This window comes from Varroa destructor, unplaced genomic scaffold, assembly GCF_002443255.2.
Source record: "Varroa destructor unplaced genomic scaffold, Vdes_3.0 BEIS01000002.1, whole genome shotgun sequence".
Lineage (NCBI taxonomy): Eukaryota > Metazoa > Arthropoda > Arachnida > Mesostigmata > Varroidae > Varroa > Varroa destructor.
Genome location: NW_019211455.1, coordinates 58,685,310 through 58,710,411, shown reverse-complemented (window position 1 = coordinate 58,710,411; position 25,102 = coordinate 58,685,310). Strand labels below are relative to the sequence as shown.

The 25,102-nt window shown below is 39.7% G+C and overlaps 2 protein-coding genes across 9 annotated transcripts in view; one reads left to right on the top strand and one right to left on the bottom strand.

Annotated features, from left to right (window-relative positions):
- Window positions 1-4,103: 4,103 nt before the first annotated feature.
- On the top strand, window positions 4,104-18,195 carry LOC111244394 (type I phosphatidylinositol 4,5-bisphosphate 4-phosphatase-B). 8 transcript variants are annotated; one of them, XM_086978752.1, is made up of 10 exons: window positions 5,230-6,950; window positions 7,272-7,633; window positions 10,702-10,933; window positions 11,402-11,523; window positions 12,034-12,111; window positions 12,997-13,254; window positions 13,757-13,864; window positions 14,107-14,205; window positions 14,439-14,544; window positions 14,813-18,195. In XM_086978752.1, exons 3-10 carry the CDS (start codon window positions 10,831-10,833, stop codon window positions 14,869-14,871), a joined length of 933 nt encoding a protein of 310 aa, XP_086834878.1. In that variant the 5' UTR covers window positions 5,230-6,950; window positions 7,272-7,633; window positions 10,702-10,830; the 3' UTR covers window positions 14,872-18,195. The 8 variants fall into 8 exon arrangements, with proteins under 8 accessions (XP_086834879.1, XP_086834878.1, XP_022647185.2 ...); XM_086978753.1 differs by lacking the exons at window positions 5,230-6,950; window positions 7,272-7,633 and adding an exon at window positions 4,104-4,558; XM_022791450.2 differs by lacking the exon at window positions 7,272-7,633 and having other exon boundaries at window positions 5,230-5,799.
- Window positions 12,367-25,102, bottom strand: part of LOC147758069 (uncharacterized) — a 24,696-nt gene continuing 11,960 nt past the window's right edge. Inside the window, exon 4 of the mRNA XM_086978629.1 lies at window positions 12,367-13,322. The gene's annotated coding sequence lies outside the window, so the exon portion shown is untranslated. The remainder of the gene's footprint in view (window positions 13,323-25,102) is intronic.

The window sequence follows — 25,102 nt, the reverse complement described above, 5'->3', positions numbered from 1 at the left end:
AAAAAAACAGGCGATTTATAACGAGCGTTTGAGTCGCCGTTCGAACGGTGACGAGCCACCAGATAGAGACGCGATACCAACGCTAGGTAATCCGCTGATTGCCCTGAAGTGGGGACGCTGGCACACTTGAAAATAGTAGCTACGTCATAGCTTCATATAAATAACATGTTCCCAATCGACACTTAAAACATAGAATATATTAAAAGTAAAGATGTAGTCGAATTATGCAACTGAAGTCTTTCGAAAGACTGAAGTTTTCTCTATTTAGTTACACGCTATTAATGAGTTATCTAGTTAATAATGCTACTTTCTATTGGTAAACCTGTTCGTAAAGCAAAAGATAGACACGGGATTTCTCGTCAGCGGACATGAGGACGTCATGTTACACATGACTTCCTTATATTCATTCATATATATTCATATATAATTCATATATAAAGCTATCGTAGTTATTTCTTCTACGCAACCTCGACTGAAAACCCAAGAATTGAATGGGACAAATGCTTGCACTTGGGCCCATAGTTAGATTTATTTGATATAGCCAAAAAAAAACTAATCATAGGATTTTCTAAAAGCCACGCACTCCGTATAAATGTAAATTATAGGAATTGTAGTTTTTTGTTGAACCATTGTCTCTTAGATACACATTTGGTTCATACTCTGAATTTTAAAATTAGGAAAGAGGAAAACCGTCGCGCGTTAAACTTCGCAGTTGTTTTTGAACGCAAATTTGAATTTACTTTTTTTATGGGTAATTTTTCCACATTTAAATACCCGGTACTATTTAAATATATATTTATACATAAAACATACTGCGTATAACTTTTCCGAGATGATCAAGCTTTGTCCAGTTTTCCGTTGAATTCCGCATCTTGTATGGTAGCATTCTTGTATGCTACATTTTTATTGATAAACTGTCATAATCAACTGTCGTGTAGTAGGATAGAATCGGTATTTAAGCCCGCTACCGGAAAAGAAGAAATAAGGATGCATGTCTGCTCCGATGTTCAAAAGATACGTCGAGAAACATCGAAATGCATATGTGGGTATATGAAAGCTTTTTTTTTAACCAATGGGCAACCACTCTAAACTTAGTTACGGATATTCAACCCTATTGAGGCGAGCGAAATTTGTATTTACATGTTCGGAAGGAAAACAATTTCAGTTAAACATTATGAACTACGTGCTTCGCATCCCTTAAATACAAAACCGACGAACGCCATTGGTAGCCTGTTCGTAGCAACCATCAGGTAAGGACACACTAAATAACAATAGAGCACGATGTTCAGTATGCCCACGTGACGAACCCAACCTACTTGTCTCGCAACGGTCAGACTAAATTGTCCTACTTTTTCTGACCATATCCTACCTTCCTTGACTCAGAGGCATATTTCTAACTACAAGCTAAATCGCTTTCAATACTGTTCTCTAATTGGTCAGTCGATAAGTCAAGTAAAAACTTTGCTTCACATTTACCTGGGTAAGCAGTTTTCACTTTCTGCATCGCTCGAAATATTTATTATAAATAGAGTATATATTACAGTATATATTACAAACATATATATTATATAAAACATTATTATACTTAATAAGTTTGCGCACTAAACTAAGAAGAGCTATTTGCTTGCGATTCTTCCTACATTCTCAAAGATTTGAAGCAATTATACTGTGGCACCGCTGATCGGTAATGGTGGACATTGTGCTTCTATGCGCTGATTTTATATAATCAAAATAATAGAATAAACGTAAAAATAACACGAGTACTTTGCAAAAATAAGTATGTACTTTGGAGCATAGTGCTTTATGTTTATACTATTATTTTGATTATATAAAACCGGCGCACAGAAGCACAGTGTTCACCATTACCGATCCACCCTATCACAGTATAGCATATTTATATATTGACTGGAAGCATTGATTTAATATACACTTTTGTCGCATATTGATACATTGAATTATACAGTTTAAACTCAGTTACATACTCATTTTATTCATTTTTCCAAAGTGGTGGAAAATTTTAGACAAAAAAAAATTCTTATAGCCAAGAAGAAAGGAAAAGCGCCAAAAGGTTTATAAGCTGCAGGATAATTCTAGAGTTTGAAACGAGAAATTATCTTTTCTCGATATTGTTAGCCTTTTAACAATACATCGATCACCTTACCATATAAAGTCTCGTTCACATAAAAAGTTCAGTGCCCTTTTCGGATTTGTTTATTTTTATTTTATGCAAGATACAGCAAATCCTAGTTTTTTTTTTGCAGTTAACAATAAAAGAATCGTTTGTTGTTAACTAATCCTCTGTAAAACTACAAAACCTTAATACGCTATAGCAAAATAAATGACAGGCGGTTTCATAAATAAATATTATTTATTTATGAAAAAATAAAAAGGTAAAAAGGAAAAATGAAAATTTACATACGCTCTACTGATTTCATAATCCTGTAAGTTGGTACAACCTTCTTATACCATTTTGTATATGTAATTTCGTTATATCACTAACTCAGAATATGTACATACGTATATATGTATTACCTAAACCAATGCACATATGCATGCTGTCTTCATGATTGTTTAGTGGTAACGTGTTTACCTGCTAAGCTTTGCGATACGTGAAATTATTTAGGTTGAAAATTGCATGCAACAAACGACAAGGAAGACACTCCACCAATCATGGCACAGGAACTACTGGAACTAATTGAAGTTCGCAAGGCCCCATAGGCAGGCGGTGTCCCCGCAGTTGACGTCACAATACTTTCTCTCTATGCTTCTGGAGATTACTGCCAGCGTCGCAATCAGAATGCTCTATGATGGGAACTTCAATTATCATATAGGGCAGTGGAAGTAGTCTTTACCCCAAAGGACAACGGCCAGTGCAGACCAATTTGCTTAATCAGTATGTTGGCGTAAGAATTTAGGATAGTCACAGAAGAAAGGCACTAAAACCGCTACAGAAGAGCATGATTTACTGTCGGCACTACAATACGGATGCCGCAGGCACAGATCTGGCATATAGCAATGCGTAGAGTGCTTGCAAAAGTTGAACTTTTATGCACTTCTTAGCACGTAGGACACGTCGGCTGATGGCGGTCATCTTCCGTACACAATGTCTTCAATAATCTTTTTTTGGAAGATCATCTAAGAAACTTCCGGAAAGGAGCAAACTTCAACGTATGTTTTCAGCATTATATTATACTACTTGCCGTATGGACTGATCGCGAGTATGGAAAAAAATATGACACGCTCCACAGGGCTCCATTTTAGGCTCTATTTCCATTGTCTACAATCATATTTCCTGTATACAGGGCCGTCCTAGCGCATACTGAAGCTAAGACAAAAATGGAACTCATGCTAGATGCCAATAGAGCCTTTCAATCCATTTATCACTGGGTGACCAGCGTTAAACTCGAACTGGCTCCAGATTTTTCTGAAGCCAGTTCGAGTTTAACGCGTTCGAGAAAGGGAAGTGGTGTGACTAACCGGAAAAGTTAAGGTTGACCTTTGAATTTGCAAGTAACTGGCAAAACCATACAGAGAGTAAATCGTCCAAAGTGTAAAAGGGTTCTCATCTCGACAAAAAGCTGAGAAATTCACATATAGAGTTTACTGCAATCAAGGTCTGTAAGGCAGCCATTGAGATCGCCAAAGTATTTCCGAACATACATAGGCTCAAGCGAGCAGATCGCAAGAGACCTGTGATGTTTGTCGCAGAGTCGATGTACCTATTTGGGTCATCGGTATGGCTAAGGCGGACGACAATCACAGAGGAAAACAAAGATTTGCTTAGAACATCGCAGCGGACTGTACCCCTTAGATTACTCTAGGCGTATCGGACAGGCCGTACAGGTGGTGCACTAATGGCGAGTACTCGTGCCGGGACTGTTGGAGAAAGGCTCCGAAGGCTCAAAAGAGACAAAAACAGCAATAATGCTAGATGCTTAGTGTGCAGTGTTACGCAAAACACACCGTGACGCAAAGGTACGAAATCTGATCCCAGACATAAGGAAATGGCTTAACACACCTGAAGGCAAGATGAATTTCTACATGACTCGAAACATAATGGGCCATGAACAGTTAGAAGCGTATCTTGACGACTTTAACATTGTTTTGCAGTCGTGAAACTGCGTCTACTGCTCGTAAGGGGAAAGAGACGAAGCGACTTACACTCTTGATATCTGCCCGGGTTTAAGGCATGCTAAAGCTTCACCAGTAAATAAGGTAGTGGCACGGTGGAGAAGGGACGCTAGCTCGAGAGCTGGAGATCCGCTACCTAGACCCAGAACAGGCATTAATGACCTGGTGGAGTACATATGTAGCACGACGAGCGATAGAACAATTGGGACCGCAGCAGCAGAAGGAGCATTGGAAAAGAAAGAACGACTCGGCTGTGTCAGGTCACAAAGGCTGCTAATGACTGAGACGTTGCGAGAACGAGACGCTGCTATGCGATTGGGTTCAATTGAAAACCTGGCTTGGGACTTAGCACACCGCATAACGACAGAAGGATGGACTGGGACGCGACTAGTGGAGTAGTAGTAACTTATCAGCGTTTGCTGTTCCTGTAAGTTTTCGAAGTAATATTGAACTGAGTTCCGAACCAAGGCCCACGAACGCCAAATCCAGGCCTAGGTGGATGAGAGTTTTACAGTGCAAGATAGATATCTTAGCCGCTAAGCCTGGCCTGCATTTTTTTAAAAAGTTGGAAGTGATAGATAAGTACGCTTCGTTTTGTCCTGGAACAACCATGGTTTGGACGCAGTGCTGCATAAGAATAGTACCAAACATGAAGCTCGAAACGTTTACATGCGTATTCCAATCATAGCAGCTCCGACCACGAGGTCAAATGATAGGGGCGTACTCGTAGCGTGTTTGGATCTAACGATTTTTTAATAATTCTGTTTATAAGATCTGGACATATTTTGTTCTGTTTTGTTGTTTCTAATTATTTTGTTTTGCTTAGGTTGTCATTCATATCGTTCACTAGCGTAGCGTTCTAGGCTCATAATAGATAGTCGGCACTCATCGTTTCGTACCGGGCACTGGCTTTCTGAGATAATGCATAATAATGGCACTACTGAACGTAAAATCTAAAACGATTATTCCTTTCATGCGAGGACTATCCGCGCGCGAATCTTGGAGCAGACAAGTATAGCTGTTTAGTCATCTGGTAAACTACGTGCCCACGTGGCGCCGTCTGGTGGCGACCAGCAACTGTAAACAGTGGCTGGCTGTCTCGAAGGGGAGCGCTGATTACAGCGTGTGGTCTGGTCTACGGGCAGACAGGCAGGCGAAGAGGAGCTGTGCTGCTGCTGCTGCTGTTGCTGCTGCTGCTGCTGCTGCTGCTGTATATCGGCTGGTGTTGGTCTGCCGCTGTACACAGAGCTGCTGCTAATGCTGTTAGCTCGCAAACAGATAGACACAGTGCGGTGAATAAGTGTGGGAAAGAAAATTCTTTAAACTGATTTTCTCAGCATCAGAGAGTCGTGTTGTATATGTGCAAGTAGGGTCCACACTATTGTCAAAGCGCATCAGCTGTGAGTTAGAGGTGGCAGTTGCCGTAGATCGGTTGACATCACCCTCAATCAAAGCAGTCTACTCTGCCCAGTACCGCGACCAAACCGACCTACCGACGACAGGCTGCAGACAACAACCAATCGATTAACAGCAGGAGTCCAATCCAACATAATAGCAGCGTCGATTTCTATCATCACTCCTAAGCATATAAATTCCCAGCCCACCGCTGCTGGATCCAGGCTGTGTCGAAAACATCGACAACTATCAGCTCCTATTAGTACCTATCCGGTAAGAGCACAGTAGTATAACAGCTCTAGCAGAAACGAGCGAGTCATCAGTTAATTGAAGTACTTCTGCAGGAACATAGCAGCGTCTGTCAGCAGTCACCTATGCAGCTGTGATCGGAAAGTTTTGAAAAGTCGCAAGTTATGACCAAAGCGTTTCTTTACTATCCAATTAACGTGCGAGTAGTCCGCATTTAAAGATATCTTGTGTGTTGTGGCTTGACAAGGACAGACTGCCCGCGACCACTGTCAGCCAAAAGCTGATTGACATTGTGTATTAACTCACGGTATCATTTGCGTACAGGCGCTTATGTCTATCATTGCATTTTATCATGTTTGACGATTTATCAATTGGGGACAGATAGTTTAGCAGCTATTGCCGAGGTTGTCCTTTACGCCAGTTCCATATAATCGAGGCCACTTAACCAAACCTAAAATGTATGCTAGTCGCAACCGGTATTTATTGCCGTTCAAAAATTTGCTGAGGTTGTCGGCAAGTCATTGTGTTTCCTTCGTTGTAACTGGTGCTGTTTGCTGATACGAAACTTGTCAATGGCCTTGACAGCACAGCGGCGAACTCGTATTCGACGCCCGCTAAAAGCGCCACTACCATCGGCAACAGCGGTTATGGTTGTCGTAGTGGCAATGTCCAGTTCATTTATTTAGTGAGCCAGTCGCTGTTGTCGTCGTTGGGGGGATGCTTGGCTAACGCTGGCTGAATGCTTGATCGCTGCTAACTGGATTGTGGCCGCCTGGTGCTGTTTTTCGCTGACGACGACGCTGATGATGATGGGAGCTCGGCAGAAATTACGGAGTGACTAAGGAAGCGGTGTAAACGTAGGCCATAATAAACATAGACCGCAATGGAGATAGTGTTGTTTTTGGTTACTGTGCGTTGCCCGATGAGTTTTTTTTGTTATTAGTGCTAGGTTTTTCTAGTTTAGTGTCAAACGGTACCCACTGGCAAAGGACAGCCGAACCAGTTTGGTAGGATAGTGATCAGGTCTACAGATGTCGAGAGTGCATGAAGAGAACAGGAATGATGTGCTAGCAGTAGTGATCAAGTAGTGTTTATGGTCAGAAATCTGTACTGTTTCCTGTTGTCGGTAATGTCTGCCGACTAGAGGGTCTCCGAAGAAATCAGGGATTGTCAAGGTTAGGAGCAGGCCTTTCGCTGTAGCATGTTCAGTACATCTATGATTTGCTGTCGTGTCGTATCGTATCTAGTGAAGTTGGAAGCTATGGATGACATTTGTTTTGCGTGCGTGAAAACTTAATCACTTCATTTCAAACAGCACCCTTCATTCGCTTTCAGCAGATGTAGTCAATAGATTGCGGCGTTATCTGGCTTCAGGTGTATTTAAATTTGTTTATGAATGTGACGACATTCCTGCTCGGCTAATGTTTGTGGCACGGCTATTTCATCGTAACACGACTGAAACACTTTAGCGAACGAATCTTGCTTGTCCTTTGTAGAGGAGGATTATACGAAATGTGGATCGTCCTTTAGAGCTGTGAGAGTTCTGTTCACCGAGCACTTGCCAAATATCGTGTCGTCGTCGTCGTCGTCGTCGTCGTCGTCATCGTCGTCGTCGTCGTCGTCGTCGGTAGTGGCTTCATCGTGTCGGTGTCCCCGGACTCGCTCGCCAGCCGCTAGTAGACGAATATACGATTGACTCAGCTCCTTAACATCCCGGAGCTACCTTCAGTCTTTCCAAAACGAGAAACACACAACGTACAGAATCATAGGCGTTCATAAACGTTTGCACGTTTCATTCGTCTGATGGTGTCGTCATAGTTTTCATCAGCGCCAATTTCGCCCACTTTGTTTCTATTAGGTTGTTATTGTTAGCTTGTATTGGTGCTTCTTGCCGCAAAATAAAGCCGCAACAGCTTCCCTTTGGGATTTTCTATTTGCACGCTGGTCATAGAAGCAACAACAATCCAGTAATAAAAGTTGTAACAATTATCCAACGGCAGATCGCGGCATGCACAAGTATGGTCTTGTAATATCGCAAACGAAATCAGCCAAGTAGTCCCAAACCTAATATCGAGTTGGAAATTCTCATCTAACGAATTAAACCTATGGTAATGGTACAGTTGTTATAACTATCTTATCTACATTATAGCCGGCTTCCACCTGTACTTAGGTTTTATAACGACAAGCTACGAAAAGCAAACGTCAATTTCGAACAATGTGCTCTCCAAACCACTCGTGGACCGTTTGGGATTAGTCATTTGGCTGGTAACAGCGGGTTTCGAGCTATCTCATATCACAATAACAACAACCCATGCACGAAACGTAAACGTGCTTATGAATAGTTTTTAAATTAGGTGCACTGTCGTTTGCGTGTGCGTGCGTCTCCGGGGTTGTTGTCTGCGTTGGGCAAAATTAGTTGTTGGTAGAGCGATGCTGCTCATCTAAGGTCTTACCGATTCGACATGGCAACAAAAAATGATTGATTGCTGCCGCTGTAGTGTTTTACTGAGCTCGCTGCTGGCATTTATAATCGTTTTCGTGTTGGTGGCCACGAAAGATAAATAACAAACATAAAGAATTACAATGTTGTTGTCTGTTGTGCGTTGTTCTCTTGTAGACTTTTTGAAGCCTAGTAAGAACGCTTTTGTAAACGAATTGGCTAGCTAGATTAGTAAACAAATTCAGCCCGAGTGTCGAAATGTATGTGCTTAGAAGAAGCAGTTAATTATCCTAGCAGATATAGACAATGTTAAATATGTAGGAAATATATTTCTTTCGAAAAGTGTAATATCGCTAAAACGTGCTTGCAAAATGGTGACAGGATAGTAGGGTTGCCCCGAAGTAGATAGGTGTGCGCCAAGTGTACAGAACGTAGCCATTTTCTCGCTTTGTCGGCCAAATATTGTTAAGACTATGATCTTGTCGATTATTTATGATGGCTACTGAGTAAGCAATGTAGCTCAATCTAAACGATTTCATGGGTCAAGGGGAATATAACCTACTTTGTCACTTGAGATTGGAATAGGTATTGGGCAGTTCATAGAAGTAGATTTAATGTGCCCTCGATATTGGTATTTGTACGCGAGTCGATATACGTGTAAATTCAATACGAGGCAGAACCTACAGTTGGTTACACGTTTGAAATCAAGCGTCGTTCGGGGAAAAGGCGGGCCAACTTATTTATTGCTCGGTACAAATTTACTGCAGCATTTATAGATTGCGATTATTTTTATCACTTCTTTTGTTCTGTTCCCTGTATGGTTTTTCCCAAGTACTCTTGCGATTTGTTTCGTTCCAAAGGAGCAACAGAATTCATCCGGCTGATACTTACGAACTGACACAAAACTCAACCTATTCTTGGGAAAATAGTAAAATTTAATTGTTTCGAAGTACGCTGCAGAAAAAAAAGTGATGTTCTTGTTAGGCTTTACATAGTTCGTAACAGAAAATCGGCTAGCCTGAAATAAAGGTTATGAATATTTTACGATAGGTCGTCTCATAAAATGAGTAACCTGTATGCTTGGTCTGAAACTCAAATATTTTACCTCTAGATTGGAAAGTTTTCTCGACCAGTTAATTTTTTAATAGTTAAGACTTACCGCATCTCAAATTCTTTTCGTCTTGAATTATATAGATTTCTATATTTATATAGATAGGTCTGCCATGATTGTGGATGATGACATGAACAATGTGTCATCCCTGTGTCCAAGAAAGAATTCATGACGTATTGCTGCAGCTTGCTTTAGGATGACATGCGCTTGGAGAAACGCACTGGGATTTCGAACTTAGCTTTGCGTTTTCTTCAAAGATATTAGTGCTCCTGTGGCATAGGAATCGTTCGTTTTTTTTTCACACTTCAGCCCGAACCTTACAATGATTGGGAAGCTATCTAGAATTATGCTAAATACCTATATATACATAGATCAGTCAGTAATTGATTCAGAGCTTGCGGCAGGGTCGTCGCGGTAGATCTGGTACCAAATAAGATGGACATATTAAGGCAAGGCACAGCTAACTTTTACTATCATTAAACTCTGGCATTGGCTCAAAAAACATCACAATTCTCAATGATAAAACATCAATTTCGATCTTTCCTTTTACAAGGCAAATTTACGAAGTGAAGAGTACCAATAGTACTGGTACCACTGTTCGTTTATATGCAAAAGAGAGAGAGAGAGAGAAAAAAAAAAGGTTAAGTGACCTTTTTATTTATAGAAAGTTGAAAAAGGATGAAAATCGTCAGCTCCTAATTGTCGCCAATAGAAAAGGTTCCACACGTAGTGTATATGATTTTTAGGTTCAGTACTTATTTGGTTGGATGATATCGATATGAATGCACGATCATACAGTTGTCGTAGTTTATTTTACTATTTCATTTAAATTTTGAAAAATCAATGAAGTAACGGAGTCTTTAGTGAAGTCCAGTGGAATCGTACCATTTTTAACCGTTAACCGATCCCAGCGCGCGTTCTACCCTAGAGTTTAATAAGAATTCCTCAAACAGTAAACGGGGTCTCTGTTTATATAAAAGCAAATCTCGTATTCTGTTTACTGTACTGGCCGTTATGTTTACAACACTTTTACCTCGTAATATGGCGACGACACTTGCTAGATTATTACTACTGCAGAGTCGTCTATGTTTTCACACAGAATAGAATAAAGGGGGTCAAGTAAGAATAAAAGGGGAAAATATTTTGACAGGGTAAAGTCATTAAGGGGATTAAGCTACTATAAAATTGCGTAACGTTTTTTACGCGTTATTCAGAATGCTATAATTGATATATCGATGCCACTGGCTTAAATATGTAAATCGTGAAATACAAGCCGGGCAGATTTGGTACACTTTGAATGCCGCCAAGTACATTGTAAAGCAAGATAAAAGTAATGTATTAATATCTTTGGCTTTCTATGGGTGGCATGTTTCAGATTAACCCGTCTCGATTTACTGAGCCATCATCAAAAAAACGTGATAAGACAGCAGTAGCCTTTGTCAAAGGTAGTCGACTTGGAAGTCGCTTGTGAAGCGGCATCCTTGTGCATTTATAAAACATCATCATGCCTCAGGAGGAAAGACAACCTCTTTTAGGGCCCAACAATCAATCGACTAGTGGGCCCACCAGCAAGAACACCAGCTACATATCCGAACAAACTCGCAATGGTAAGTTAAGACCTTAATATAAGCTTATTTCTGATGCCATTTGGATAGTCTGAAGAAATTTGACCAACCTTCTACTAAAAATGGGTATCGTAGAGTATAGGCCTACTCAATATTTTTCGTATTCGACAGAAAGAATAGCTTGTGATGGCGTCAGTATTTCATACCGTAATTTGGGTTCCGAAAAAAGTGGATGCTGGACTGGTGACAAAACCTGATATGAGATTTCGAATAGGCGATTATCGTATTCGTTTATAGTAGTGGTGGTTGTAAAAACAACGATCGGTTTTTTTTATTCTTGAGTGGTTGCATTAATAAGGTTTGATATAGGTGCATTAAAAACAAACACGTGTTTGTTATGCATCTCGTTGTTGGATCCTCAGATGTTACTAGACCCATTACCTGTCTCTTCGCTAATAGATAAATCCTCAAAGACAGTTATCCGTTTAAACTTTAATGATGCCTTTGTAGGTGGTGATCGTGCTGGGCCCAGTGCTAGTAATCGTCGGTACGAAGAAAATATTGCTCAAGTCGAGCTGCCGCCCGCGTTAATGCCACAATCGCCTCCATATGGGTCGAAGATACCCTGCAAGGTACATTGGTATATTTATGTTATAGAGCTGGTATTTTTATCGTATATAATAAATGGAATTTTTTTTTTATTTTTCAAGTTAGTGGGTTGAGTTTTGCATACTGAACACTTGAGGTTCAATATTTAAATAGCGTTTTTGATCTGCCCTTTTAAATACTGCTTTAGAAACTTACCGTAGTTTGCTGGCCTTGCAACCGTTGCGTCCCGCTCCTTACTTGAAGAATGTTTTTGGGTTTCAGCGTAAGCTTACCTCACAGTTCAGTGTTTGAATAAACGTATACAGGGCCATGGGTAGTATGTGTTTAACGGAAGTAATAATGCGGACAGATTTTAGCGTTTATAAGTCTAGAGACTTTGGATGGCTTTTCTTGGCATTCCAGTCTGAGAAAACTTACGTTGTTCTTTTGTCACCTTAAGCAATAACTTGGAAGCCATTCAGAACTATGGATTTTAACTAGCTTCATCTTTTGGGCTGAATAGTGATGTTGTATTATATAATAATTTGTTGCAGGTTTGTGGGGAGACAATCGATTTGACAGATCGTATGGACTCACCGGTGGTAAAATGCGCCAAATGTAACGAAAGCACGGTAGAGTATCCATGGATCACTTATCGGCAGTAACCAGTGGAAATAATTTCTCCAGCTGCTAACAGAGTTGTAGTGATGAATCACAACTGCAACTTTTTTTTTGGCTGTTGCCATAGATGGGTATTGGAGAATGAGGCGAAGCGTGGCTGCCAAGCGTTAATAATTAGTTTGTGTTTTAACTAAATCGTTAACTCTCTTATAATGAGGCAGTGTTTGGAATTACCGGTATTTCTATAAAAAAACAATCCGGATGGGTTTCGCTCGATTTTCATTTATTAAAGTACTTTGGAACGATCTTAGTGAAGTTTGTGATGTTCAAATAACACGCGTGTAGCAATATTTTAATGTATTATAAACATTTTAGAATGGTATCGCACTGATTGTGGTAATTATATGAAATACTCTGGATAGCACACGATATAATAGGAAATTTTATGTATCGTTATGAAAATTTTAAATATAATTTTCGCCAACTGTTACAAAACATGCTCAATAATATTATTAATTTCCGTAAGCGGGTTTGTACGGTTTTCACTTCATGAAGTGATAAGCTTGAAAACAAGCGTATTAGCTAGCCATTAGTATAATTTTCGTCACAACCATAATTCACATGAATCATATGATTCCGTCTCTATTGGTTTTGAATTTATTTAGATTACTTAAGTCTTATACTGGTGCATACATATCAATAATTTTTCTTCATGGATAACTTTATATATTGAGCTGCGTGCATTTTGCCCAACCAGCTTCTTCCTTTGCGTACATTTATTGCGTTATTTAAATGGTTAATAATTTGTGACCGCTTTCTCTTTGTACTTTTTTGCCATTGATATGGCGTGGGGTTTGCTTCGTCCGGTCGTGTGCAACATACGATTCCACGTTCAGCCTATACGTTCAGCTCCTCCAGGCAAGAAGTACATTCGTTGCACGTGTCGATGTTTGCTCATCTGTAAGGCCACCGCGCAGAGGGTTTCGTGTCCCAGAAGCGATTGTGGTCGTGTTCTCTACCTGGCGCCGTTACCGAATTCGTTCCCGGGCTACTCTTTACCCGGCCTGTGTTCTGTATCGTGCGGGTATTGTGGGCAAGCTTTTATGTTCAATACGTTTAGCAACGCCTTGGCACGATGCCCCAGCTGTCGCAAGGTACGTGTCAAGCCAAACAACAATACTGGTTTTCAGAACGCCGTATCTCAGCTTCTCTAAATATTTACCTGTATGATGATATGGTTTATCAGCGTTAATTAGTCATCAGTACGATAAAATGTTATAAAGGCTCTTCAGGTCAGAGAGGTGTTCATTACCTATCTTGACTGGGTTGCTTATTAAAAATAATATTATTGCTCAAATATATATACGCTCAAATATAAATCTAAAAGAGCGGCCGCATATACCAAAAATGATATGACTTGTTAATTTAAGGAATAATGTGGCGATGTCTTTATTTAAGATAGCGATTTATAATGATGGGTTAATGGTTCATTATTCTTGAATTGAGTATTGAAACTAAACATCATAACGAAGAGATGGGTAAATTATCTACATTGACCTGGACCTTCTGCAATGGGTTACCCATTCGCAGACCACTATCTGGCAATACCTAAATTTTCGTTCTTTGGGTTTGTTTGTGGATAATAACATTGTTTAGGTGACATCGGTTGGAGCAGAATTTGCCCGAAGTCGTGGCCTCGTCTTTTTCATTCTTTCGCTTTTATCGGCCGTTGTGGGGATTGCCCTCACAGCAGCAACATATAAGGTATAAGCAGAGCATTGAAACAAAATTAATATCACAAGCAGTCATCCTGTACCCTTTGAACCGAAATCAATGTTGATTCAAGTATTGTATCAGGTCGTCTTCATTGTCTGTCGTCAGTGTACCTTAAACATTTTGTATTTTGCTCCCCAACGTTACTATAGTTACGACCATACTAGATAATTTCGTAAACCGCATACAAATTCACTAGCATTGACCGATATTTCTATCTCTAAAATTTTCAGGTAGCGGGTGGACAGAAGGCTTGGCTTGTCGCCTACATTATATGCTTTCTCTTGTTCGTCGTCCTATTCCTGCGAGCTATCTACTATTGTACACTCAAGGTATGTCTACGGAATATTAAAGATACAATGTAAACATACAAGTGTGATATTACTTGTTGTGTTGGAATTTTTCATGGACGTTGTGATTAAAGGACTGACCAAATGAACAGTTCAGATCAGTTTTTCTGCACGGTGCTAATAGTTAGAAACTACTAGTACCATATCAATAGCTACCAATAGTTTAATCGTCGTTGTATAGATAGTTTTAATTAAATCCAAACGATCGTCCGCAGGTAATACGTGGGTGTCGACCATATGGCGTATTCTTCTTCTGCTTAATCACTTTCATGAAGTTTGAAATGAGTATTAAGTTTTCTTCATGCGTGAGACCACACTTATGTATGGCGCTAAAGTTGCCTATGTGTAAATAGTGTACAATAAGAAAAAGCGGATCTTTTATGGGTCGGCCTTTAATTCACAGAAATGCACAACCATTATATCATGTAATCTGTATACAAGTGCTAAGTATTCTTAAAAAAACATTGACATTTAATTGGCTGTATTTACGGTCTGTTTACGTGTTTTTTTTTCAATATTATTTTGTAGCGGACGTTTTAAATGAGGTTAGTGAAAGAGGACACTAAATTTTATTCGTCTTGTTTTGCAGGTATCACATGTAAACGTACCTGGAGGGTCAAATTCGACCGTGGCCTCTCTACAGCCTGACACATTAGGACATGTCAATGCATAAAAACATCAGACTATTTTGAGAGCAAGGTGAAAGCGCGAGGCAGATAGAGCTTGACATATGGTAACCCTGAAACACACTTGCCTTTTTCACGGCAGCAAATGCTGTATCGCCTGACAAGTCATATAGTAACAACTAATACTGTTATTATCTAAATGATATGCCGGAATCTAGACGTGAGCCTAAAATAGGGTTTACACATGATAAAGGGAACGGACGGACAGACCCTAATTAGCTTTTCAAGAATAGGTCGCTGCAGGCCAAGCAGAAATCAGAAGGAATTTCGTCACTTGTTTATTGGAGTTAGGTACAACCAATCAGTCCCCAAACGGCAGACTTCTTTCCGCCATCTCCTGCAAATGTCCAGTGGACTCTCGTAATGAGAAGGGAGTCCGTACCTTATTGAATCTGTACATCAGACACAGCAGTGTAGCATAAGTGGCATAAATCAAAGTGAGAAAAAAGGAAGTGCCAGGAGTCGGCGAGAAGGATGACGCATCGGGACATGCAAGTGATCAGACACTACAATGGAGAATAACAAAAGGGTTATGGAGCAACAACAGAATGCCGGTAACAAACGAAAGGAATAATGGAACGGATTGCTTGGCAGTAAGGGCGCGTCAGGTAGACATGATACGCGTGATCTCTTTGTCTCTGCATAAATTTAGCAGTGGAGGTTTTGCAGATGAGAATGCAGAAGCACGGCAGAAGACGTCATCAAAAATATGGAAGAGGTGACTAATAGACAGCCGAAACAACCCACGAAAGAAAAATATGTAACTAAAACGATAGGAATTCGAGAAGTAGGACACGAAGCAGTGCGCAACGGTCAGTATGCACCGGTGTTATTCTTTCAGAAACACAAACGTAATAATAGGAAATCGAGCTAAGTAGCATAACAACAACCTGGAGGATCGAACTAACTCTAGAGGGATAATATCACGCTAATGACTAGCATGACGAGGGAAAATGTGAGGTGCGCCATTTATCTGTGAATTACTCTATCATGGCATACGGCATCAGGAACAAACGACAGTACATTTGAGCCTTTACAAAGCGGCGACAAGCAACGAAAAGTGACCTAATTACTTGATACAAGTGGATAATTCTTCCTCTCGCATTGCCGATGTGTCTAATGGTCTACGAAACAATAGTTGTACACTGTATGGCTCGACGACTCAAATGACAGGAAGAAATTGCCGTTGTCATCAGTTAACATTCAGTTAATAATTTGATGCAAAAAGATGCCAATGGAGAGCGGAGTTCGAGGAAAGAACAGCCTACAACTAGCCGGCTGTTTATACTCTAGGGTTAAAGACCACTGATTATAGAGTTGTCCTTAGCGTAGATGCTTACGATCATGTATGGGCGTACTAAACCAAGCGCTAAGCGTTCATCGTAGCATCAAACGCACCAATACGTTATAAAAGCCTTGCTCTTCAGTAGCAAACGAGTTATGCTAGAATTATTAAGAACAAAATATTAAGAACGAATATGAGATTGTATATTGAGAAAAGCAGACAACTTATATATAAGAAAAGGCAAACCATGAAATGTGCTGTTGTGAGTTCCTTAACGTCGGTTTGAAGCCGACTCGATTTTAACAGCAAAACGGAGCAGACGGAACGAGAAGGCCGAAAAAAGTATGTAGTTTAAAAAGCATATATACACATGTGTTGAATGGATTAGAGAAGGAAAAAAGAAAGGTGGAGTTGAAGCTTTATTTTTTTGAAAATATAAAAAATGATTAATCTAATTACGACAACAAAAATGCTGATAAGATTATTACCATATTTTAGTCGGCTACCTTACATAATTTATTAAAAGAATGAAATGACTAACTGAGAAGAAAATTAGTCAATGAAGAAATTAGCAACAGTGGTTTCTTCAAGTCGGAATGACAAAATATTATGCTAACAATGGCGGCTTCTGGGTACAGATACTACAGGAGGCAATGAAATAGTAGTACGTTATTAGAGAAAATTGTATCATGATCGGTTCGCTATTATTGTCACCATTGCTGTCCAATAGTTTACGAGATCAAAAAGACGCCAGATGCTCTTTATACGAGTAATAAACCATATAGTAATATGCGCGGATGGCACCATGGTTTATGGTTTGTTAGCCTTCTCTTCATCTGCAGGCGTTATGCCTGTGAAAAAATGATAGAATAGCATTTTCCATATTCGGAACCCCGTATCAACCATTCGGACAGTATATATGTACACGATAATACAACGCTGTGTGTGTGTGGGTCTGTGCGTGTGTGTGATGTATGTACGATGTGTGTATGTCAAAAAGTGCATGCGTGTAATATTTGTGAGACTTTGATCGCAAGAAAGAGGAGTGTCTATATCATTTGATTAAAAAAAGTCGAAGTCGTTATCAGAGTCAGTTTGTTACTGTTACAAACGTAAACTCAAGCAACGTGGTGGATGGCAAAACCGGGCGGGATGAGTACCTTATAGATCAATACCAATAAGTAGAAATTGCATTTTGTTTTCTCTTCAGCTTCAGTGCAAGGCTCCTTTGATCTTTTCGGGCACGCCACGTGCTTGTGATAACGACTGATCGTGGTGTGTGAATATCGCTAATGTAACACATATATGTAACGAAGATTTAAGCTTCAGGCTTTATTGTGGGTTTGTTGCCAACCAAACTAAACCTGTGTACAATTTAAAGCAAGAATAAACCGAATATGAAGCGATTACGAATGTAGTTACGGTAAACAGAATAATAATTACGAACATTTTTATGATCATAATAGGTGGAACAATATTAACTAGAAACAAAGGTAAAAATACACAAACGAATTGAAAAATAGAATAACGATAAGGAAAGCGACGGTCGAACTGAAGATTAACACTCAAGATCCCTTCCCACTAGCGACTTCGTTTCTATGTAGAGCAGGAAATTTCTCTAAGTAATGTCAAAGCTTGAAATCAGATGAGCTGTTAAAGAGAAATAAATAAATACAAACCGATAACGACGAGAGAGCCAATGTAAGCTTTTCGTTACGAACACAAAATCCTTATACATGTTTGACAATATCATATACAAGCAAGCGACAACTGCAGTAAAATAGCCGGGTAATCATAGATTATGCTCAGCAGAAACTGCGAATTAAAAGACAAGTTTATAAAAAATAGTGTGTATATAATGTAAGTAGGTAACAATAAGGGAAGTCAACAACGGCAGAAAAGCTTAAAAACAGCTTAAAAAGATGTACACGCAGCGTGAACCGACGGATACGAACAGTCTCGTCAGCAACTCACCTTGAATAAAGGATTTTTTTAAATGGACCAATTGGTTTATATTTATTTGCGGTTAATTCAACGACAAAAACTCTGCAGATATTAGTTAATTATTGTATTTGATCATGAGCAATACTGTATCAGCTATCAATTATATGTAGAATTAGCGCAATATCTGCGTTTGTTTTTTTTAAACAAGGTCTGCACTTATGATACATTGCTCTCTAGTTAAAATCAGTCAAAATTCCAGCGCCCAATCATTGCAGAAGGGTGGACAGGGTTGCTAATCACATGAAAATAGAGCTCCGAAATAAAGGAGAACGCGATTCAACGTAGTCATAATAGCTGATAAAAAGCAGTAGATGGCTCCTTAAGAAGACTATCTGTTGCGATGAATAGGGCACAGTTCGACCGTTACCTTTCGTTGAGCGTGAATATAAAATAGCTAGCGAGCCACATTACCGATTGCCGACTTACGTGTATTTAGTACATAGCATACATAGAATTGCAAATTATGGGACTCGTTTACAGATGCAACGACAGTACCGCAGTCAATAGTTGAATCAATTGTGTCAATGGACTACCGACATAGATAATCTTGGTTCTATTGAATATACTACCCGTTAGAATTTTTAGAAGCACTCAAGGCTATACCTTATTTTAATGACAATAAGTTTTCCATAATAAAAGTCCATTTACAAACCTGAAATACTTCTGTTTTATTCCCTACGATTCTGTACAACAGACCTTTCAAGAGTAGATAGCCAGGAACGTCAACCATGCTATCAAATCTCATGACCAGCAGAGTAGTTTTAGCCTTGAGGCTGCTTCGTTGATAATGGGCACCACAAAACGCTTCGAAACCGCCGTTTGTGGATCAGTTTACATCTGCTGCTGAGGCTGTAGTCAATAGCTGGCCACGTTACCCGGATTGGCCGCGACGTCGACGAAGCATAGTAATTGTCATGGTGCCTATATATCTTTACTCTTGATATCTCGAATTTTGTTAGGGACAAAAAAGGCACTGCGGCCGCTTAGTATTGGACTAACAAGATTCTTGCGCATTCTCAAGGTCTTTCTTCCAGGCGCAACACGGTCAACCAAATGACGCTAATAAAAGTTAGCCTTTCAGCTCCTTATCTATACCGCGATGTCGACTAATTGAGCATCAGGCAAAAAATCCATACTTCAACTGTGCAAGAGTACTACGAATAGCTGCCATGTTCTCACTTGTCTTTCTGCGAAAACCAATACACCTGGAGCGCATCCTTCCGCCCCCACACAAAAAATTTGGTCATCTTGTTCATTGTTGGGTTGGCAAGACATCGGTGCGGTCCTCTTGCTCACGTCCATTGCAACTGGCTTCGGAACTACTCTTTGAAAAACTGCGATTTCAGTCTAGCGCAACTATGCCCTTATACGTCAAGATCGTTTAAATAGTTTAGAAACGTAATAAGACATATTTCAAATAAGGTATCTATGTTATATATATATATTGTAATAGCTATCACGTTTCGGTGATTCATATGGCATTGCATTCGGTATCGTCTTGTTCCTTTGGACGCAATTATCGACTTGAAAAGAGTTAATTTAATAAATTATTAATCACTGCAATAGCTATATAGTTATTGCCAAGTTACTGTTCAAAATTAAATAAATAGAAGTGATTGTTTGAGAACACAGGATGTGTGCATGTAAGTCCGAATGCGCAGCGTGGTTTTTATGCCTTTCGTCATTGTGCCCGTATCGCACAACATTAAAACAGTTACGACTGATACGAAATGCCCCATACTACTCGCAAAGCAACTCAATTCGATGTAAAGTGATCCACATTTTGCGATTTTTATCTTTCATTTCTAATGAAGGTTTCGTATATTATGCTGCAAGTATACATCTGTATAATATATTGATATCCGTTATAAAAAAAAAGTGAAGAAAACACGAGTTGTTTACACTGAGGAAAAGTGCGGACTTCAGAAAGCACCCCTAGCGCGTGTCCGTAGTCCTTAGCTTATAAAACTCACGAAATCTGCTTAGCTAACTGCATTCGTGTAACACTGGCTTCCAAAATTTGTGGATAATGTTTAAGTTATTATAGGTTCAACCGGAATCTACTCGATAACTAAAAAGCCGATCAATTCCTTGCCTAGGTCCCGGTTTACAAAAACTAGTTTGTAATGAAGTAATGGTAATAAAGAGACTGCAAGATCTGAGTTCTAACGTCTAGGTTAACTCGGTATAATCCTTCCTTCCTCCGGCTAAGCATCATCACCGCTCGTCTCACGGACAAGTACCAGTGGCTGAGTGACCCAGTTTTGATTCCAGGAAGTACTTCGCATACACAACAAGACTAAACTTTTCTCGGGCAACAGCATACCTAATGGCATAGAGTTTTATATGCAAAGGTACTTCGAAGTTGTTGCTTGTCCTCAGAATTTGCGCTTTATAAGCGGTGCTCATTTCAAAATATGTTTTGCCCCGTTAATTGTTGCAAACATTAGAAGCAGCCATAATTCTTCGTATGAATATAGATACCATATCTTTAATCAATCGTTATCTATTGTTTAAGATATCATACACCTCCGTTAATTTAAATGTTTTGAATTTCACGTTAGGCACCGCCGTTAGACGGCTGACTTCCAGCACGATATAAGATGTGTCTATTCCCGCGTTCCAACTGAGACCATCACGCGTCCCTATGATTCGCACAAAAATACGTTACCTACTAAGCCATCTCGATTCTTAGTGGCCAGCTGTGCATTTGTCAAACTTTGCAGTGAACAAGCAACTGAAATTAGCACTAAAAGCCAAATAATTGTTGTTGTTGAAAACAGCTGTTCTAAATGTTTTACGCACGATCCGTTAGGTCTTCGATTGCACGGCTGGTTCCTACCACGAAACGACGCGTGGAACGCCACGTGTCCTGTCAGTGAAGCAGGAAAACACGTTATGTGTTACACCATCATGGAGACGGGTGTTAACCTTCCCAAACTTATCAAACTGCAAGACCTTTATGCTCGGTAAAATCACTGGTATATTTAAAATAATATCTCAAACTATTTTCCAAAACTTCAATCTGTTGGCCAAACAAATGTCCATAAACTCTACTTATATTCTGTTCTTTTCTGAAACACTATATTTCAGTGGTATGGATGAAGTCAGGTTTATATTTTATTCTACACTAATTAAACTAACCGTAGCGTGCATTAATTCAGTGGCGCGAAAACTGCATATTCATTTCGTTAAACGTATATGCGTACTATACGGTTATCGACCGTTTTCAAGGACAAATCGTAGGCATTTAGAGCCAGGACTCGGTCACAGGGGATTTTTTTATTGGCCCCTCTGCATACCCAAATTAAGCTTTTCTATTACGTTTAAGCCAATCCGTTGGTTGGGAAGAGCTATTAATAAGCACCGAGGCAGCCAGTTATCTAGGACACAGACATGATAACAAAGCTGCGTAATAGGTGGCGATTATATGTAGCATATTAATTCAAAAAAGCCTTTATTTAAGGAGGAGGATATCGTTCATGAACACAGTTTGGAAGAGCACAACAAATGGTCCATTCTGTCGGTGATTTCAAATAAAAACTACGACTCAATGGAAAGGTAGTACTAGTTAAATCATCAAAAAAAGAGCTTAAATTCTTTATTAGGTAATATTCTAAAGGCGACGTTGTTGTGTAATCAACATAATTAAAGTTTTTGCTAGGTTGAAGCATAAAAACACAAGACTGTCCTCCGTACGATACGTATGTGCATAACCTGAGCTTTTGTGAATAGGTACACCTGTTTTTGTAGAAATGTGAGGCTTTACGTTGGCCGATATGCTAGGTAGTTTCTTCCGTAGAGCCTCTCTAATTGTAACGTTAGATAAAAAAAGAAAACATAAGTTCCACATACTAACTCAACTGGGGAACGGTTATTTCACGAGGCAGGTGTATTTGACTTCGCTGTGGGTCAGCTAGTTTGCTAATCAGCCAATAACTCTGCTTTCGTTAAGTACCGTCTCGTCAGATTCATCGAACGTCGAAGTCTTACCTACTTAGGGATTCGCCAGCTGCCGGCGAGATTGTAGCTGAATAACTGTCGAGCAATTTTTGGCTCCTTTTTCGATCAGATGTTGATGTTTACGATGTTGCTTTTATTGTTGCTATTATTGCTGCCATTGTGGTTGTTATGTATCGGTGTTACGCAATTCGTCTTCTAATAACGCGATGTTCTTCAACCGGGCCACGATCCAATGACGATGGCTCGAGCCACAACGGCTATAAGGTAGTGCCAACTACTAAATCATTGTTAATGCACCATTAGGCGGCAATCGACGACGTGATGATATGAATTCTGTGTGGCGGCCTCATCCGTTGGTCGCTTTCGCTAAGACCGTAATAGACGGCTGCATTTGAGCTCGTATCTCTGCTTTGGTCGGCTTTTTTGGTCTAAATGCAGGCCCCATAAGTGGGCGTGTGGAAATAAGGATCACTACGAATTTTTGAACTCATAAGTATAGGGACTCTTCACGCGTAGATTCAAAGACAGAGTCTAAATGTCATGCCTTCAGCTACCGCATGAGTGTCCTACGTGTAAATTGTAGTCATACAGCCTTATTGAAAACATTTACATGAGTTCATGACGAGGCTTTTGAACAGCTTAGGGCTGCATATTCGTTCACATACATGCAGGTATAGTAAGTCAAGTCTACGTGGGCCGTTTTTCCATTCGTAGAATTTTTTGGATTACGACTTTTGTGTACAACTCAGCACGATTTTTCATAGAGAACAACAATATGAATTGATATGGTTCCGGCGTTTATCGCGTGTAGTTTTGTGTATAGGTACATACTAATGAACAGAAATTTGCTTTCAGATACTAGCTGAGGCCATTATTCTTTAAAAAGGTCAAATTATTGAAATTTGATTAGAATGTGTGTTCGACGTGCTTTGAATTCAGGCTTGTTTGTTTAGTATTGTTCTACCTGAATTAGGCCGATGTGGCCTTGCGTCATTACGAACTGTCTTCTATAGATGGAAAACAAAGCGATTTGCTTTGCTTTACTCATACGGTGGAGCCGATTACTCTATAGGCGTCAGCCAAAAAGGCTCAAGTGCTTATACTCAGTTTCATTTTTACATAATATGCAGGTAAGCCAGCACGTTCGTGTTGTTTTTACAGCCACGAAGCCGGACAACAGATATGGATTGTTACAAATGTCTGCACATTTGTGGACAATGCATGACCATTTCAGCGCCATAAATCTAATAACATAGAACGGGTGCTCAGAAGACCACTTGACCCCATGGAAGAGTAACTAACACCTGATGCTCCAAACGATAAAAATGATCTTTTAATAGATAGTTTTTTTAACAAATAGATAATATACGGATAGAATACGGATTTGCGTACAGTGTATTATTTTAAGCCTAAAGTAAAATTTCTAAAGTAAAATCTAAATATCTTGAAAGTTACTCTAAACAGTAAAGTCCCGCTTGTCTACCTTAAGAACACTGTGTAACTGTGTAAACAGACGGCATCTTTCTCGCTTTTCAAATTGAATCAAAAAACGTTTATTAAACATACGTTGAATAAACGTTTTTTGATTCAACGATTCTTATTGTTGTGTTATCAAACAGTAATACAGCTTTTAGCAATATTAGAAACCGCAATAATCTAAACGTATCATACTTCTAACCCAGTTACTTTTACAAGTATCAGCAAGGAACCTGTGTATTGAGCACAGTGATGCAATATGATAAAATTTTAGCCACTTTATTGAGAACTAAGCTTCCTAAAATGCTAACTTGATAAAAATGCTACTAGACATTGGCCGGCAACTGCACAACCCGTGAGCGTACGTACTCATATCTGATTCGCTCCCTTCAAGATTTCAGAAAACGAGTAGAAGCGAATGATCGCTCAGCATCACCCAGACCATTATCACCCTACCGGCATTCTTTATGACCGAATTCTGGGTCGGGTGCTCACACTGGGGGGTGCTTGTTTTTTGTTGTGTTACCATTATGATAGCCCTAGTGATGAATTGGTGGTTACTGTAGGTAGATATATAGTAAATCATTGACTACAAAATGATCGTTGAACGTTGCTGGCGGTAGGCACCCAATCGGTAAAAGTGTAGAGGAAGCGATACGTTGTATATTCTTCAATCTTTGCCGTATGGGTTGTCAGTCAGTCGATGGAAACTATTTACTGGCGCGACGTTGTACATCTGGCTGTGTGAAGATGCACTAAGGCTAGCTTTCTCAAATAAAACGTTTTATTGCCTCAAGTTAAAAGAAACGGAGACACTATTGAAAACAGACAACGCTTCGATGTTGTGTTACCTCTTGAAAGTTGAAGACAATATTTTCTTCCGTCTCGAAGCGTTCCTGTATGAATAAATGATTGTTATTCTAGGACACACGCCAATGTAATGCTTGCTACTTATCTATCAGAAGCTATTGTAGAATGCACCTGATATAGCATACGTCGTAACGTTTTTGAGTAAATACAAATACGTACAAGTACCAAACGAATAATTCTTCTCTTCTGCGCGATGTCCACGCGGATACTAAAATACGAAACCGCTGGACTCGAATGGTGCAGGTACTCGTTTGAGTATGTCAAAGCACTTCAGATCTCTGATCCACCCTTCGAAGATGCGCACATATTTAGGCTGTCTGAATTTTCATCAGATGTTTTATTTTTATCTGAATTAAAAGATCACATTTGACGGTGCTTGAACACCAGTCATGAATGCATCGATATCGCAGACGCTATGTTTTTGGCTTCGGCATGAGCTCCTTAACAAGATGGTTCGTAGTCTCTGTAACGACGCGGCCGTTCGAGGTGAAATCCCCTTTTTCACGTACGCTAAGCCTTCACGGTGGAAACTTATATTTAGCTCACACAGAACTTCAACTTATGCTAGGTTATTCGAGATACAGGCTGGGCCGTT